General features: G+C 41.6%; 2 protein-coding genes across 2 annotated transcripts in view; one reads left to right on the top strand and one right to left on the bottom strand.

Annotated features, from left to right (window-relative positions):
- Nucleotides 1-4,673, top strand: part of CDC20B (cell division cycle 20B) — a 71,997-nt gene extending 67,324 nt beyond the window's left edge. Inside the window, exon 12 of the mRNA XM_004016988.5 lies at nt 1,551-4,673. Coding sequence (XP_004017037.2) covers nt 1,551-1,651 — 101 coding nt within the window. The 3' untranslated portion in view covers nt 1,652-4,673. The remainder of the gene's footprint in view (nt 1-1,550) is intronic.
- Nucleotides 4,413-15,914, bottom strand: LOC101116862 (granzyme A). The gene is made up of 5 exons (XM_004016990.6): nt 15,811-15,914; nt 12,030-12,168; nt 10,113-10,254; nt 9,645-9,914; nt 4,413-7,669 (listed from the first exon to the last, which is right to left on the bottom strand). Exons 1-5 carry the CDS (start codon nt 15,875-15,877, stop codon nt 7,508-7,510), a joined length of 780 nt encoding a protein of 259 aa, XP_004017039.2. The 5' UTR covers nt 15,878-15,914; the 3' UTR covers nt 4,413-7,507.
- Between the last annotated feature and the right edge of the window lie 686 nt (nt 15,915-16,600).

Genomic DNA, 16,600 nt, shown 5'->3' on the forward strand with positions numbered 1-16,600 from the left:
CTCAGAAACATATCCCCTACTTCTTTCCTACTTTGTCCTAGTTCCAGCTTTCTTTCATGGAGTCAGCTTTGTCTCTTTCCGTGTAAAGTTTTGATCATGAAAGTCATTGTTGGATTAGGATAGGTTTATTTTCCGAGGAACATTAGTCCTTTAAGAGGCTCAAGTCAAAAGGACCAAGTAGGTTTCAGAAATGCTGCCTATTATAGCCTCTTCTCCCAAATATTTATGATGCATATGAAAGTATTAGTCTCTCAGTTGTGTCCAACTCTGCAACCCCATGGACTGTCACTCCAGGCTCCTCTGTCCATGAAATTCTCCAGGCAAGAATACTGGAGTGGATTGCCATTTCCTCCTTCAGGGGATCTTCCTGACCCAGGGATCAAACCTGGGTCTCCTGCATTACAGACAGATTCTTTACCTACTGAGCCACTAGGGAAGCCCTATAATGCATATAGCAGTTTTGAAATAAGGAATCCTGTTTAATTTTCTTAACTTGGAGCTCCCAAATTAACATGATCATTAAAGACTCTTTTCATTTTTAAATACCGAACAACCTCACATAAAACTTTTGTCTCACAGAATGTTCTTTGAGAAATGGTCAGTTGGATAACAGAAAAAGGGGTATTATCCTCAGAATTTCACACAAAAGGCTCATGTTTGCTTTGTGGGACAGATTTTTGTATCCTTTTCCATTAAGCTACATGAGTTTATTTGGTTAGCTTCTTGAAACCAAGATCCTAAAGGGGTTACTTTCAGGGGAGGATAAAAAGAGGGATGGGGTATGTGGTAGGAACATGGCCAAGGGAATTCCTGGGAGTTGGTGGAGTAGAGAAGATAGGACTAATAATGTTAGAAGGCATGAGGTTGTGGGGAACTAAAAGCTGGTCCCCTCAGAGCTATCCAAGTCAAGTCCCTGGAACCTGGGAATGTAACTTTACTTGGTGAAAGGGTCTTTGCAGGTGTAATTAAGTTGAGGATTTTGAGATGAGATCATTCTGGATTATTCAGATGGGCCCTAAATGTAATAGCAAGCATCTTATAAGAGGCACACAGAGGAGAACAGACACACAGAAGTGGAGGCGACTTCACCACTGAAGCAGAGACTGGAGTGATGTGGCCACCATTCTGGGACGGTCAGCAGCTGCCAGAACTAGAAGAGGCAGGGAATGGAGTCTCCAGAGGAAGCCAGCCCTGCCAGCCCCTTGATTTGGGACTTCTGGCTTGTGAGAGAATATATTTCCGTTGTCTTAAGCCATGCAGCTTGTGGTAATTTATTACAGCAGCCCCAGGGATCTAATACAAGGGGGAAACACCCTGAAGGGGCAACGGTGAAGCAGAACTTGGCCACTTTAGGCTGTTCCCCAGAGCCCACGCTGACTGTGTTTTCTTGGCAAAGGTGCAGTGGGAGTGCCAGCCCCAAATGTGGCAGGTGTTTGGAGAAACCCTTTATCCTGGGATGGGATTCATGGCCCCCAGCTTAGGTTGCTTCCCAGTCCTAGGCAACAGCCCTTGACACATGGAACATGAGCTGTCTGTCTGTCTTCCCACAGACCACCGAGGGCGAGTGCTACACCTGGCTTTGAGTCCAGACCAGACCCAAGTCTTTTCTGCTGCAGCGGATGGCACAGCCTGCATATGGAATTGCTGCTAGTCACTCAGCCCCTCCCGGCTTCAGCTTCCTCATTTTGACACGAGAATAATGATATTGGCCTTGCCTTCTCCATGGCATTGTCACGAGGCTCAAACAAGACGGTGCTTTTCCTGAGGTGAATGCCTGTTCCCCTGACCTTTTTCTCAGGTTACTTTACTTGCTCTGTTTCATCCCACCACAACTTCCAGATATTGTCTCATTCTGTGCTCTTTCTGCTTTCCTCCTCCTCCTCCGCTTTTCTTCTTCTCTCTGTCTCCTCCTTGTTAGAGATGCATTTTCACTGCTATAGTCCCAAGAATATCTACTGCAACGATTTGTAAACTCTTCTTTCCCCCTTCACTTTTTTTTTCCAAGCTCCAGCCTTATACTTGGGTCTCTGGAGATATGTGTGTGTGTGTATGTATATATATATATATATATATTTTTTTTTTTTTTATTTTTATTTTTTTTTTTTTTTCTATTTTGGCTGCATGGTATGGCATGGTCTTAGTTCCCTGACTAGGGATCAAACCCATACCCCTGCAGTGGAAACTTGAAGTTGTAACCACTGGACCACTAGGGAAGTCCCTTGGTTATTTCTTCACTGAGATCCTTTGCTGTCTTTAGCTCAAACTCAATACATTAAAGCCACAACTTATTCACTTGAATAAGCACAGCTTACTCATTTAAATATTGATTAAAGTGCGCCTCTGTGTCAAGCATAAGGCTTCCCTGGTGGCTCAGTTGGTAGAGAGTCTGCCTGCAGTGTGGGAGACCTGAGTTCGATACCTGAGGCGGGAAGATCTCCTGAAGAAGGAAATGGCAACTCACTCCAATATTCTTGCCTGGAGAATTCCATGAACAGAGGAGCCTGGTGAGCAATAGTCCATGGCGTCACAAGGAGTCGGACATGACTGAGAAACTGACTTTAATATGGATTAAGCATATGGATTATTTCCTCCAGACAAGGACTTCCTTGAGACTCCCTTTTCTCTCCTCATGATCTCCTCTTACCCTAGTCATCCCATCACTCAGGGAGCCTCCTGGTTATTCAGTTTTCTCCTTGTTCTCTATCTTTTGTTTCACCCTAGTAACTCCTCGGAGAAGGCAGTGGCACCCCACTCCAGTACTCTTGCCTGGAAAATCCCATGGACGGAGGAGCCTTGGTGAGCTGCCGTCTATGGGGTCGCACAGAGTCGGATGCGGCTGAAGTGACTTAGCAGCAGCAGCAGCAGCAGTAACATCCTACACACCTGATGACCAATTTGTGGCAATTGCCTCATGGGTTTCCACATTACTGTTAGGTTTAATTTCTAAAAGCACTGTGCTGATCCTCCCAGTCCCCTGCTCATAAACTCTCAGTGACTCCCCATTATCTAACCCCCTTGACCTCAACCTTGGAATCTGAGCCCAGAATCCGAAGTTAGGGGACCTATACTTAACTAGGCTCTGCCATAAACTTACTGAGTGACCTTGGGTATGCCACGACATTTGCAAACAGGGCTTTGGATTTGATAGCTGCTAAGGTTTTTTGAAGCTCCATCAGGTCACTGTTCTTTTTAACGGTTCACTCACCTCCTGTGTTATCGCTGGGCTGTCATGATTTCCTGCCTTATGCCTTTGTTGGAGCTCTCATCCAGTCTGGAATTCCTGTTCCTCAGTTCCTTTGCTCTGTACCTTCACTTAAGTCCTATCCTCTCCAGGAAGTGTTTTGAAATAATGTTACCTGGCTTTGAACTCTTGGTATCAGCCTGTGTCACCTACTTTGTGTTATTATAACTATTCTAATTGTTTAAAAAAATCTTTTATTAGTATGGGAATCTTTATTTAAACTTCAGCATGCTTATTTCTTTCACAAAATTGTATTGAGGAGTGGAGGGAGCACATGTTATATTTTTTGGTGCCCTCTGGAATGTTTTGCGTGTGTCAACTAACATATGTTGATTAAATTATTTACTTTATCATAAGCTTTTACTAATACACACACACTCCTTTAATATCTCTCTTCAAAAAAATAATACCAAATAAGTGAAAGTGAAGTCTCTCAGTCATGTCTGACTCTTTGTGACCCCGTGGACTATAGGCTACCAGGCTTCTCCATCCATGGGATTCTCCAGGCAAGAATACTGGAGTGGGTTACCATTTCCTTCTCCAGGGGATCTTCCCGACCCAAGGATCGAACCCAGGTCTCCCGCATTGGAGGCAGATGCTTTAACCTCTGAACCACCAGGGAAGCCCAAATAATGCCTTGATAATTGAAAAGTGGAATAGTAAATACAAGGAGTATTAGGACTCTCCTGATAAATTGACAATGTATTCTGTTCTTTACCCTGTTTTTAAACTCAGAAAATCTGCTTGGTAGTGCTAGTAATTCTTACCTTACAAAATTTTAGGTCACCAAAAAGTGCAAATGTGATACATCCCTCTAATGCACACTCTTCTTTTTTAAGATAATGGCTGTCATTTGATCTTATTTAGCCAAGTATAAACTATAAGGAAAAGTTTAGCAGGGAAAGGAGCAAAACGGTGAGACCATTTCCAGTTTCCCCCACCATTCTGATATGGTTACATCTCTCTTAAAAATCTCATGAGACTAAGACATGACCAAAGGACCAAAGATTACTTCTCTCAATTAATACTGGTGTGTGAACAAGGTTCTCATTTAAGAAAAACAACAATGTATCTTTTACCGCTGTTAGTTTTATGGAAGTCTGGAATATGGTTTCAGTAAAGAAAAAATGAACTCAGACAATACACAAAACAGAAGATTTAGCTACAAAAATTGTGTAGTATAAAATTTTTATTGAGTAATAATTCACATAAAGGATATAAATCTTAAGTGTATAGCTTAATGTATTTAATTTATGAATAGATTAAGATCAAGATCTATGAGTAAATCATCCAGATCAAGATGGGAACATTTCTTTTACCCCAGAAGATTCTTTGTGTCACTTAGTCAACACCCCTCCACTATTCCAACCTTGGTTACCATGAATTGGTTTTTCTTTTTGCCAATCTTCAATAAATGTAATAATACAGTAAATATTCTTTTATGTGGAGTCTGGTTTCTTTTATTCAACGTTAAATTTGTAGGAGTAGTTACTGTTGCTGCATGTAACTATAGTTTGGTCTTTTAATTGCTAAATAATATCACATTGTATATACAACAATTGTTTTTCTATTTTATTATAGGTGGACATTTATTTTTAATTTTAACTTTCAAGAATAAAGTTGCTATGGACATTCTCAAACACGTATTTGGTGGGGAAAGCCCTCATTTCTGTTTGGACTATACCCAAGAGTAAGAATTGTTAAGTCAGAGCATATGTGTTTATTCAGTTTTAATAGACACTGTCAATTTTCCTAAGAAACTCTACCAGTTTACACTTCCACCAGCAATGAACAAGAGTTTCACACAACTATTTTTAAGTGAACTTCAAAATCTCTAATAAATGTTGCCAGTAGAGAATATTCCATCTATCTTCTTATTGCTATTAAAATCCTAATTATGGATTATAGCAGACATCTAAAATATCATCCTAGTGACTCTTATCTCTTTTAGATATCAGCATGAGGTTTCATTTCTAATATAAGGGCTCTTATCACCAGCTTCATATTAAAATCATTGGGGAAACATAAAAAGAACACTTTGTCCTGGTTCTCATCAAATTAAATAAAAATTTCTAAAAGTGAGGCATACATTAAAAAGAATACATTTGAATCATTCTAATGAGGTGGGTGAAACTGGAGCCAGTTATACAGAGTGAAGTAAGCCAGAAAGAAAAACACCAATACAGTATACTAATGCATATATGTGGAATTTAGAAAGATGGTAACGATAACCCTGTATGCGAGACAGCAAAAGAGCACAGATGTATAGAACAGACTTTTGGACTCTGTGGGAGAGGGAGAGGGAGAGGGTGGGATGATTTGGGAGAATGGCACTGAAACATGTGTACTATCATGTAAGAAACGAATCGCCAGTCTAGGTTCAATACAGGATACAGGATGCTTGGGGCTGGTGCACTGGAATGACCCAGAGAGATGATATGGGGAGGGAGGTGGGAGTGGGGTTCAGGATTGGGAACTCATGTACACCCGTGGCAGATTCATGTCAATGTATGGCAAAACCAATACAGTATTGTAAAGTAAAATAAAGTAAAATAAAAAAAATAATAAAAATAAAAGTGAGGCATAGACATTGGTCATTTTAAAGAGCCTGGTAAGTCTAATGGGCAGCCATGGTTGAAAACCAGTGGACCAGTATTTTGGTCAGTCTGTAAGCTATGTCCTTTCGTTTGTTTTAAGAAGCTGTCTCAGTGTTGCTGCATGTTCTTAGTTTGGACATACCATGTGTTTATATGTATATGTTTACATATATATACATACACACACATAAAATTTATATTCCAAAGTGAATTGATGGAAATCAAAGGAATCTGTTCATATAATCTCATCTTGATGCAGCTACTGGGCTGATGACTATCCACTATGTTCAGCATGCTGAATGAACATCTTGGTTTCTCTCCCAAAGGAAACTTTCAGACCATGATTCAGCACTCACTCCCTAGTATGAGATGGCAGCCACCATAACCATGTTGATTGTACCTACCCAGGCTCAAGGACGAGGAGAACCAAGAAATCACCTAGCTAACCCAAAGCTTAAATTCAAACTACTGAGAAAGGAGGCTGACTTTTTCTAGCTAAGTGCCTTGTTAATATTCCCTAGAATTTTAATTTCCATTTCTCGCCTGCTTTGAAAAATACTCTAAGGAATTTCCTGTTTCTGCTTCTCCCAGTGGGCTCAGGTTCTTGTATATAAATCTGAGTAGCAGGTGTTGATGTGGAACAATGGCCTGTGAAGGGCAAATATTTCCTTTTAATCCAGATGCTCCAGATTGGCTGCTTCTGTTTCTTGCAGAATTGCTGGGCCCTTGACTGTACTTGTTACTAGTTTCTTGCAGAATTGCTGGGCCCTTGACTGTACTTGTTACTAGACAGACTGACCTTAGTGTTCCTCCTGCTGGGCCTGGCCCATTGAATCAGTGAAGTGAATGATTCAAGTCAAATTTGCATGTCACTTGTCACATGGATGACACGGGTGACCCTGGTGCATTGACCTGTCCCTTGCGTTATCCACAAGATCTCTATATTACTCTGTTCCACTTTGCTGGTGGATATCTGCCTGCTATATGTTATAGGAGACAAGTACAGTGATAGAAGTTGATTTTATTTATAATGAAATTAAGAAATGACAGCACTGGGTGTATATCTGAAGAAAACCATAATTCAAAAAGATACGTGCATTCCAATGTTCACTGAAGCACCACTTAACAATCACCAGGACATGGAAGCAACCTAAACGTCCATCAGAGGAATGGATAATAAAGGTGTGGTGCATATATACAATGGAATATTACTCAGCCATAAAAAGAGCAAAGTAATGCCATTTGCAGCAATGTGGATGGACGTAGAGATTGTCATACTAGTGAAGTAAGTCAGATACAGAAGGTCAAATATCATATGATATCACATGTATGTGGAATCGAAAAAAAAAGGGTAAAATGAACTTATTGATGAAACAAAAGTAGAGTCACAGATGTAGAAAACAAACTTAAGGTTATCAGGGATGGGGGGAGTGATATATTGAGAGACTGGGACTGACATATCCATACTACTATCAGTTTATTCAAAGTAGGTAACTAATAAGAACCTGCACAGGGAGCTCCATTTAATACTCTATAATGGCTTATATAGGAAAAGAATCTAAAAAAGAGACGATATATGTGTAACTCTGATTCACTTTGCTGTATACCTGAAACTAATACAACATTGTAAATCAACTATACTTCAATACAGCAAATGAAATACAAGTATCTAAACTGCTTGCTTCATAGTCTTAACTATCCAGTTGAGGTGTTTCTTTGAGAGAAGGATGTAGACGCCGGGCCCTCGAGGGTCTCCGCATCTCTTCGGAATGCCAAAGGCAGTGATGCCTCTGAAAGTGCCTTCACATATCAGAGGGCTTCCAGAATCTCCCTTGGGGAAAACAAGAGGAATGGTGGAGATCAGCATCAAGTGTGACCACTAGCAGCATGGAAGAAATGCCATTCAATGTGAAGCATTTAACATGAAGTTAAGACCAACCTTGACTTACTTGATGATGAGTGCTTAACAAACCAAAATGTTGAGGAATATTCAATGATATAGTCAATTTTTTTTCTTGATTTGTTTACAAAGCAGTGAAAATTGAAACGAAACTTGAATTATTATTTGTGGAATCCAGTGATTTTGAGACAAACTCTCTGATTTAGAAACTCTCCTTTTTGTCATTTTCTCAAAATGCTGAGTAACTCAAAGCATAAAACAGTCAAATGCAGATGGGCCATTGAGGCAAAAAATAAAAGCTATGTTTTCTAGTTCTTCTGGGAGTTAATTGTCTTCTCAAAGGAACAAAACCAAAGCAACTCGTTCTTCACCTTCTCAAACAAAAATTGCTCCCTTGAATCTCTCTCTTTTTTTAATGAGAAAGAAACATTTAATGAAAGAAGTCATACCTCTTAAGAGCATATGGAATGTGAAAGACTCAAACTTCATCAATTCATCAATACAGTAACCATTGAAGAGAAAATTACATGGTAAAGCTTGTGTCTATCACCTTATCATAGGCTCAGTGAATATTAAAATTAGACCTTGGAGGTCCATTCCTTCGAACTCCCACAAACGCCATTCTTCTCTAGCAAACACTGTTCATTTAGTCAGTATTCATGGAGTACCTACCAGGTGCCATGCAGTCTTCTAGACCCTAGGACTAGATCAGTGAACAAAATAGATGAAAAGTACTACTCTTGTGGAATTTGCACTATTCTTTGCCCTTCCTCCTAAGTCTCTTGAGCATCTGATGCTAGATGGATGCTCCTGGAAGTCAGTGATTATACTTCAGAGCTCCCTCCCTAGGAGGGGGGCTTCAGTCAGCTGTAAGTCATGCTTTATCCTTGTGACTGCACTACCCAGTATGTGACCTTGCCTTCTCTCCAGGAACTCTGTGTGACCCCATGGACTATACAGTCCATGGAATTCTCTAGGTCAGAATACTGGAGTGGGTAGCCTTTCCCTTCTCCAGGGGATCTTCCCAATCTGAGGATCAAACCCAGGTCTCCTGCATTGCAGGTGGATTTGTGCCACAAAGGAAGCCACAAGAAACTCTAGATCAGCATATTTAAAGATATTTAAAGTCTAGAGACCCGATTGGCTGTTTCCCTGCTGTGGCTTTAGGGATGACTGGTGTTGCTCAATGAAGAGTCATTGAGGCTTGTACCTGGAATTCTGCAAACGAAAGGTTCTGAGAGTGCAGTTCCATCCCAGTGAGGTGAGAAGGGACAAACCAGTGCTCAGGGCTTAAACCTTAGTCAAATGTTCTTCTACCCCTATCTTTAAGCAGAGACCTGTCCCAGCCCTTCTCAGGGCACACTGAGAGGGAGGCTTGCATGTTCTCTGGTATGGAGTGCTTGGAAGTTGTTTCCAAAGGTCGAGCTCGGTGCTAGGAAGCTATGCAATTTACTCCAAGATCTTCAGTCAGTCTTGGGAATGCAGGCATTTCAAACTTACCTGGCTAAATGGCAGAGGAATTATTAGGGGGTGCTCAGATGGGGAAAGGCACTGAAGGCCCTAGATGAACCCTGACTTCAGCTCTCCTGAGTGTTACATATTTTTTTTTTCAGTTTAGATCTATATACGTTAATATGAAAAATGAGAAAAGATTGCTTCTTAGTGGTTTTTGATATAAAGTTAAGAATATGCAAGTAGTTCAACCCAGGCATGAGCAGTGAACTTGTTATTTTTGATGAACAACTCATCTGAGCTGAGAACATTAATTTATTTGACTGGAGTTTTATCAGACTTCTTTTAAAAAGCACTAGGACCCTGTAGAAGCCAACACAAAGCATGACGTCACACTCTCTATATCTGCATGACTTAACCCAACAGCTCAAGTTTGGGATCTTATTTTACTTACGTGGCAGGAGTCTTTTCCACCTCGGAGGCTTCCAGCACAAATCATATTCAGTCCAATCACAGGGTGATGATTATAGTGTGATTGATCATTGCAGATTTTTCTGTCTATGATGGTGACATTGACTTCTCTCAAAATATCGGACTTAGGGGAATTGTTGTTAAACTGTCCCCACCCCGCAACTCGACATGCAGTTCCTGGTTTCACATCACTGCCCACTTTGGGGAGCCGAAGGATAGCCACGTTTTTATTAAGTATTGCTGTTTTGTTCAGCTGTTGGAGGGCAAGCAAAAAGAGTTAATGGAACAAGATAATAAAAATGTCATTTTTAAAATTTAAGTTCTAGCCCAACTGCCAGGGACCCTCTCATACAGTTATCAGGCCACTAAAAAAGATTTCCATGTCAGAAGCCAGACTGTAGGAGCTTCTATGACTTTTGAATCAATCAAAAGTAAAATCAAAGGTTTGTACCTTTAGAAGTTTAAGATCGCCTTCATGTGTGTTCCGGTCATAGCGCGGATAGGGAAACTCTTTCTTAAAGACCCTGATCTGTTTTTCAGGCTCGTTCCTGCTTATTGAGTGAGCCCCAAGAATGATCTGGGATTTCTGGTTCCTGAAAACAGATGCAATACTGTTAATTTGGTTAGCTCTTTAAAACAGGAGCTAAGCATATTATGGGCTGATCAGTTTCATTGTGCCATCTATAAATGTGCTTGCTGTGGAAATACCTGTTTGTGACTCAGAAAAAAATGTATACTTTTAAGAATAAAAGTGAATTGTTTATGAATTTATCATTATCATCATGCTGACCTGCAGCTTATTTATAACAAGCTGAACTAGGTTCATTGAAAATCAAATGATAAGAGAATTCCATGGGGGACTTCCTCAATGGTCCAGTGGTTGGAGTCTGCCTACCAGTGCAGTGGACGCAGATTGCACCCTGGGTCTGGGAGGGTCCCCTATGCCGCGGGGCAGCTAGGCCAGTGCACCATGGCTACAGAAGTCCGTGGGCCCTAGAGCCTGTGCTCCGCAACAGGAGAACCCATTACAGGGAGAAACCCACACACAGCAAAGAGAGTAGCTCCTGCTTGCCGCAACTAGAGAAAGCCTGCTCACAGCAATGGAGACCCAGCACAGCCAAAAATTAAAATAAATATGTAATAAATATTGAAAAAAAAAAGAGAATTCCATGGTAGCCAAGCGAAGTCTTGGGATCTCTGTTGGAGTTATACTGCTGTCCCCTCAACCTTCCTTTGGTTGTAATAGAGAATCTGGTTGCAGATGACTGGAAAACAAGTCTCAGTGGTCTAGCAACAAAAGCAAAAGACACTATGTAGCTGTAGAACTGACGCACTGAAGAAATCTTAGTAAGAGGACAACAAGCTTATCTTAAATGGGCAAACTTTCAAAAATAGACTGCTTAATGGAAAACCCTATGTGCATGGCACTGAGTGTGTATATTTGAGGGAAAGGTGGTCTAAAGGGGGGGCCCCTTCGGATCTTCCTTTTCTTACTCCATGCTGAAGATTCATTTTGGTTAATAAAATCAAGATACTCTCTGATGTATTAATGATGAAGGCCATTATCATTCATAACTTAGTATAAACTACACCAACAATATATTCACACTGCTGTTTTTCCAGTACACAGCTGATATTAGTTTCACTTAGACCTTAGAACAGTGCTTTCAGTAGAGTATACTTTGATGATGAAATGTTCTATAAGTCCTCACTGTCCAATATGGAGCCCCATGTAGGCTACTGAGGACTTGAAATGTGGCCAGTGAGACCGGGGATCTAAATTTGTCCTTTGATTTAATTTTAATGAATGCAAATGTATATAACTATAGATAACGCATGTAACCAACATGATTAGAGGCTGTCATAATGGACAGCCCAAGTTTAGAGGCTTGATTTAGGGAGGGAAGAAAAGACCAGTCCTCAAAGAGGTTTGAAGGCCGTGGTTGACCATGGTTATGAAATGGCTGAAGGTGTGAAAAGTTTTAAGAAAACAGGAAGGTTTTCAAAAGAAGCCTTCTCTACTTGACAGTGGTGCTCAGGTCCCTGAGGGCACACTGAAATTTTTCGCCTTTCTGCACCATCATGAGGTCAAGACCAGAAGCCAAGACTTGCAGCCCTTGAGCCTGGTGGCTCTGGAGGAGATCTTCCAAAAGTGCTCTGGATGCTGCTTCTTCTTTGGTCTGATTCTCTGGGGCTGAGTCTGGCCTCAACTCCCTTTTGGGGTTTTAAAGCAAGCTGCCAAAGATGTAAATGCTGTGAAGATCCTGTGGCTTTAATGATATTTACTCTCTTTGTTGATATTCCCCCAAGTTAGACTATCTCCACAAAAGTTTTGTTTTGTTTTTTTTTTTAAAACCCAAGAACTTACAGGTCACAGTGAGCTGCAGTCAATACCCAGTCTTTGGCAATCAAAGCTCCGGCACAGATATTTTCTGCCTTAAGTAGCACCATGTAGGGTCTTGAATGAGGAGTCACTTCATTTCCTCCAATAATTTTTTCACAGAAATCTATTCAAAAGATGAAGACAAGTCATATCAGTGACCACCCTAAAGAGCTCTACTTATAATCACGTTTCTAAGGCTAGACATGCTTTTCCCACATAGAGAGGAGGAATGAGAGCATATTCCACCCCTTCATGTCAATTTCAGATGTGGGCGTGCTTGCTAAGTCTCTTCAGTCATGTTCAACTCTTTGCAGCCCTATGGACTGTAGCCTGCCAGGCTCTTCTGTCCACGGGATTCTCCAGGCAAGAATCCTGGAGTGGGTTGCCATGCCTTCCTCCAGGCGATCTTCTCGACCCAGGGATCGAACCCGTGTTGCCTGCAGCTCCTGCACTGCAGGCGGATTTTTTACCGTGGAGCCACTGGCAGAGCCCAGATCAGACACCTGAATGTAAATCCCATTCCTGTTGGAGTCTGAGAGGTCTCGCTCTTTCACCCACAGAAGCCATGCCATTGGCAGGTCCAGGGATTATCAGGCTGGAAATCTGTCACAGCCACTGGCCTCAGGCCTCAGGACTTGTAAAGGGCAGACAACTGTGCATGAGTTTATACCAGTAACTGGTGCTACAGGAACTGCTGGTGTCTGCCCATCCCTCCCCTTTTCTGGCTAAGTATTAATCTGGGGGAAGCAGAGTTGCTTTTATAAGCTTGAAAACCTCCCTTTTCACCCCGAGCTCTTGCGAAACACCACAGCTTACAAACTGGCATTAGCACCTTTTAGCTGTAACTGTACGCATGAGTTTTTTGGTCATCATGAGTCTTTTCCTTATTGAAATTTGTACCCTTCTCATTCATAAATTGAGAGACTGTCTTTCGCACCTGAAACTCTTCTTCAATCTCCAGACTGAACCACGTGGTTTAATCTAAGCCCCTTTCTAATGAAGAGAAGTGAGAAGATGCTATAAGGAGAGAATTCTGCTTTAGCCAAATTTCCTTGGTGATAGACCAAGAGTAGAGACTATTAGAGAAAAGTGAAATGGAAGCCCAAAATCACTGCAGATGGTGTTTGCAGCCACGAAATTAAAAGATGCTTAGTCCTTGGAAGGAAAGTTATGACCAACCTAGACAGCATATTAAAAAGCAGAGACATTACTGAGGGCAGGAGGAGAAAGGGACGACAGAGGAGGAGATGGTTGGATGGCATCACCAACTCAATGGACATGGGTTTGGATAGACTCCGGCAGTTGGTGATGAACAGGGGGGCCTGGCATGCTGCAGTTCATGGGGTCGCAGAGTCAGACATGACTGAGTGACTGAACTGAACTGAGATGGAAGCACAAGGTAAACCATCCCTGTTGGTTGAAAGGTTGTTGTGCCCTCTTGATATACTCTCAGTGCCACCTTCTACACCAGATGTTCTTGGATTCTTCTCAAGCATTGCTCCTGACCATTGACTAGGACTCATGGTTCTCTCAGTAGGGTACTGTGCCTGTTTCTCTATTAATAAAGCCAACTTATTGCCAGATTTACAATGAGATGTAAATGATGAGAGGGGCAGGGAAAAGGGTGTCCAGAAGGGCTCTCATTTCCAGAAGGGAGTTGGGAAGGGGAAATCCTAGACTCTAGAAGTAAAAGGATAAGGAACTTAGCGAAACAAATAGAACTTCACCTACATCTCAATTTTCCTGACGGATATCATGAAGAGATGGATTCCAAAGATGCGTCTTTGGACTGTCTGAGCTGTAGAAATTGTAAACTCAGTACAATACTTCATTTTGCAGAGTCCTGTGATTGGTGAGCACAGAAAAAAGTCCTCATCTCCCACAAACTAGGATTCAGGAAGAGGAATTAGAACAGGTGAAAAGCTTTAAAAACTAGCAATTCTTGGTCCCTACCTAGAATCAAAATAAATTAAAATCAGATAGGACCAGGGCTGAGATGTCAATATTGTTTCAATGTCTCCAGAGGATTCTAATGTGTAGAAAGATTGAGACAACCTGTCTAGAGGATTAAATCTTGCTTTGCTGTGTCTGTTCCATTTGGGAACCCATACTACTCTCTCTGACTGAAGGAAACAGAGAAATTTGCATTTGCTGTTTCCTTTGAAGAAAAGATATGATTGGATTTTTTTAAATCTGCTTGGTTTCAGTGTTTCGTAGGACATAGGCTTCCCCAGTGGGGGAAGTCCATCCGCCTGCATGCAGGAGACGTGGATTTGATCCCTGGGTCGGGAAGATCCCCTGGAGAAGAAAATGGCATCCCACTCCAATATCCTTGCCTGGGAAATCCCATGGACAGAGGAGCCTGATGGGCAACAGTCCATGGGTTCACGAAAGAGTTAGACGTGACTTAGTGACTAAACAACAATAACATGCTCTAACATAGTCGCTGGAACACGCTTATATTTTGCTGCTGCTCAGTCATGTCCAACTCTTTGTGACCCCATGGTCTGTAGCCTGCCAGGCTCCTCTGTCCACGGGGATTTTTCAGGCAAGCATATTGGTGTGGGTTGTCGTGCCCTCCTCCAGGGGATCTTCCCAACCCAGGGATCGAACCCAGGTCTTCTGCACTGCAGGTGGATTCTTTAGCATCCTAGCCGCAAGGGAAGCCCATGCTTATATTAATAGTATTCTGTCCATTCTTCTGTTTCTAATTTCCTGCAACCTTATTATTTCTAAAATTTCTCCTTATTTTTAGATGCAGAGATCTTCCTTGGGAATTTTTGGTAAGATAGGTTCCATCAGCCCTTGTCCACTATTTCCACCTCCAAAAACTGCCAGACCATGGAGAAAACCCAAGCTCTACACTTGTTGGCACAGTTCAGCCTAGCCCCAGAGTTGTTATCAGTGCCTAGAAAGATTTTAGGGAATTTCTAGAGCTACTCAGGGCTATTGTACCCTATTGTACCCTATTACCCTTCTAGAGATAATCCCATGAGTTTTACAGCGTTTTAAACTAATGCCTGTGCAGCTCACATAAAATCAGGCTAGTTGGTTACTACCTAGTGCATCAAAGAATACACTTAATACAAAACTCTACGGCACTGCCAAAGAGTCGATGCTCCCCGTGTCCTAATGTATTCCCAAGGACATACTAGCCTAGAGAAATAATGATGAATATTTGAATCATTTTGACTTGGGGGGTACATCTAGGTCAGGTTTTTTTTAAAGACTGATGGATTATTGAAGTACAGTTGATTTTCTGCAGCAAGAAAGGCTGAGGTGTCGCTATTCCTTTCCTGAAAGGTGCTATTTGTTTTCCTAATTTCAGAGCTTTATGTCTGTTTGATTACTTGTTTTCACAGTCCTTTTGGGCAATTTGCAAGCCACACATTGGCAGCACTGGTGGTTCCATTATCTTTTATAAAAGAATTATAAAGAAGAAAGAAGGATTTTTCCTTCTAAAATAAAGATATATGTAGAGGGACTTTCCAGATGCCCCAGTGGTTAAGATTCTGTGCTCCCAATGCAGGGGCACGGGTTCAATCCCTGGTCTGGGTACTAGGATCCTACATGTCGCAACCCAGATCCAGTGCAACCAAGTAAATGAATGAATAAAAATTAAAAAAAGAATATATGTAGAATCCAAGGAAGAATGTTAAGACTTGCAGGAAAAAACCTCCTCTTAGAACACTTAGTTAATATTGCCAAAAAGTCTACTCCATTTTACTTAATTTATTATAGTGGAAATGACCAGGATCAGTCTTACCTTCAGGAATTAGGAGAAAAACGACAATCGAGAGAGTGGCTGCCGGAAAGATAGAGGAGTTCTTCATTGTGGCTGGTGTCCCCACATCAATCAATGTGAAATCTGTTTTCAGTTCTTGACTAGCTCTTATTTATACACTGAGAGTACAAAGGATGTGGTTTCCTTTCTTTTCTATCTTTCCCATTTCAAAGTTAGGCATTAGGGAAAGGAACCCCACAAGTGAGAACGGTGAGTAATCGCTCCTCCCCAGAGGGTGTGACCCCCCTCGGCGAGGACCTCTGTAGGGAGAGGGTTGTAAATCCGTGGCAGGCGGGGACTATGGGGCTTTGTTGCCATCAGAAATAGTATACAAGAAGAGACCTCAAATGTTTCAACTGAGATTTTGAGCATTCTAGTTTTCATCAGCAACATTATCTTCTCTATCCATTACCTATCACAAATGAAAGCTCTTTATAGTTTTTAATCAGAGATTTAAAATCGGTCACCTAAAAATTAGTCACTAGCCAAATGTCTTTTTAGTTATCACCGAGGATTTTGCAAGAATGAATCGGCCAAGTACACATGGAAATGTAGGAGGGAATCTTATTTATTCATAAGCTCGTGCCTGGATTTTCCTTCTCCACTTTGTTGAGGTAATTTGTTGTGCCCCTATCTGGAATCTGGCAGGTGGGGACAGAGGCTGGTGGGGTTAGGGAGCACTGGTTTTTTCCAGGCTGGCCTCTGATTGTGCTTCCCTGACGGTTTGATTTTACAACTTTAGACGTGTGAGAGTATCTGAATTTCTTCTCCC

Source organism: Ovis aries, chromosome 16, assembly GCF_016772045.2.
Source record: "Ovis aries strain OAR_USU_Benz2616 breed Rambouillet chromosome 16, ARS-UI_Ramb_v3.0, whole genome shotgun sequence".
Classification (NCBI taxonomy): Eukaryota; Metazoa; Chordata; class Mammalia; order Artiodactyla; family Bovidae; genus Ovis; species Ovis aries.

Bases quoted from the DNA above. Each gene is read 5' to 3' on its own strand.
- LOC101116862 (XM_004016990.6), bottom strand. From the start codon at position 15,877: ATGAAGAACTCCTCTATCTTTCCGGCAGCCACTCTCTCGATTGTCGTT. The intron at 12,169-15,810 runs GTAAGACTGATC...TCTTTTGAATAG, and splicing joins TTTTCTCCTAATTCCTGAAG to ATTTCTGTGAAAAAATTATT. The intron at 10,255-12,029 runs GTAAGTTCTTGG...ATCTGTTTTCAG, and splicing joins ACTGCAGCTCACTGTGACCT to GAACCAGAAATCCCAGATCA.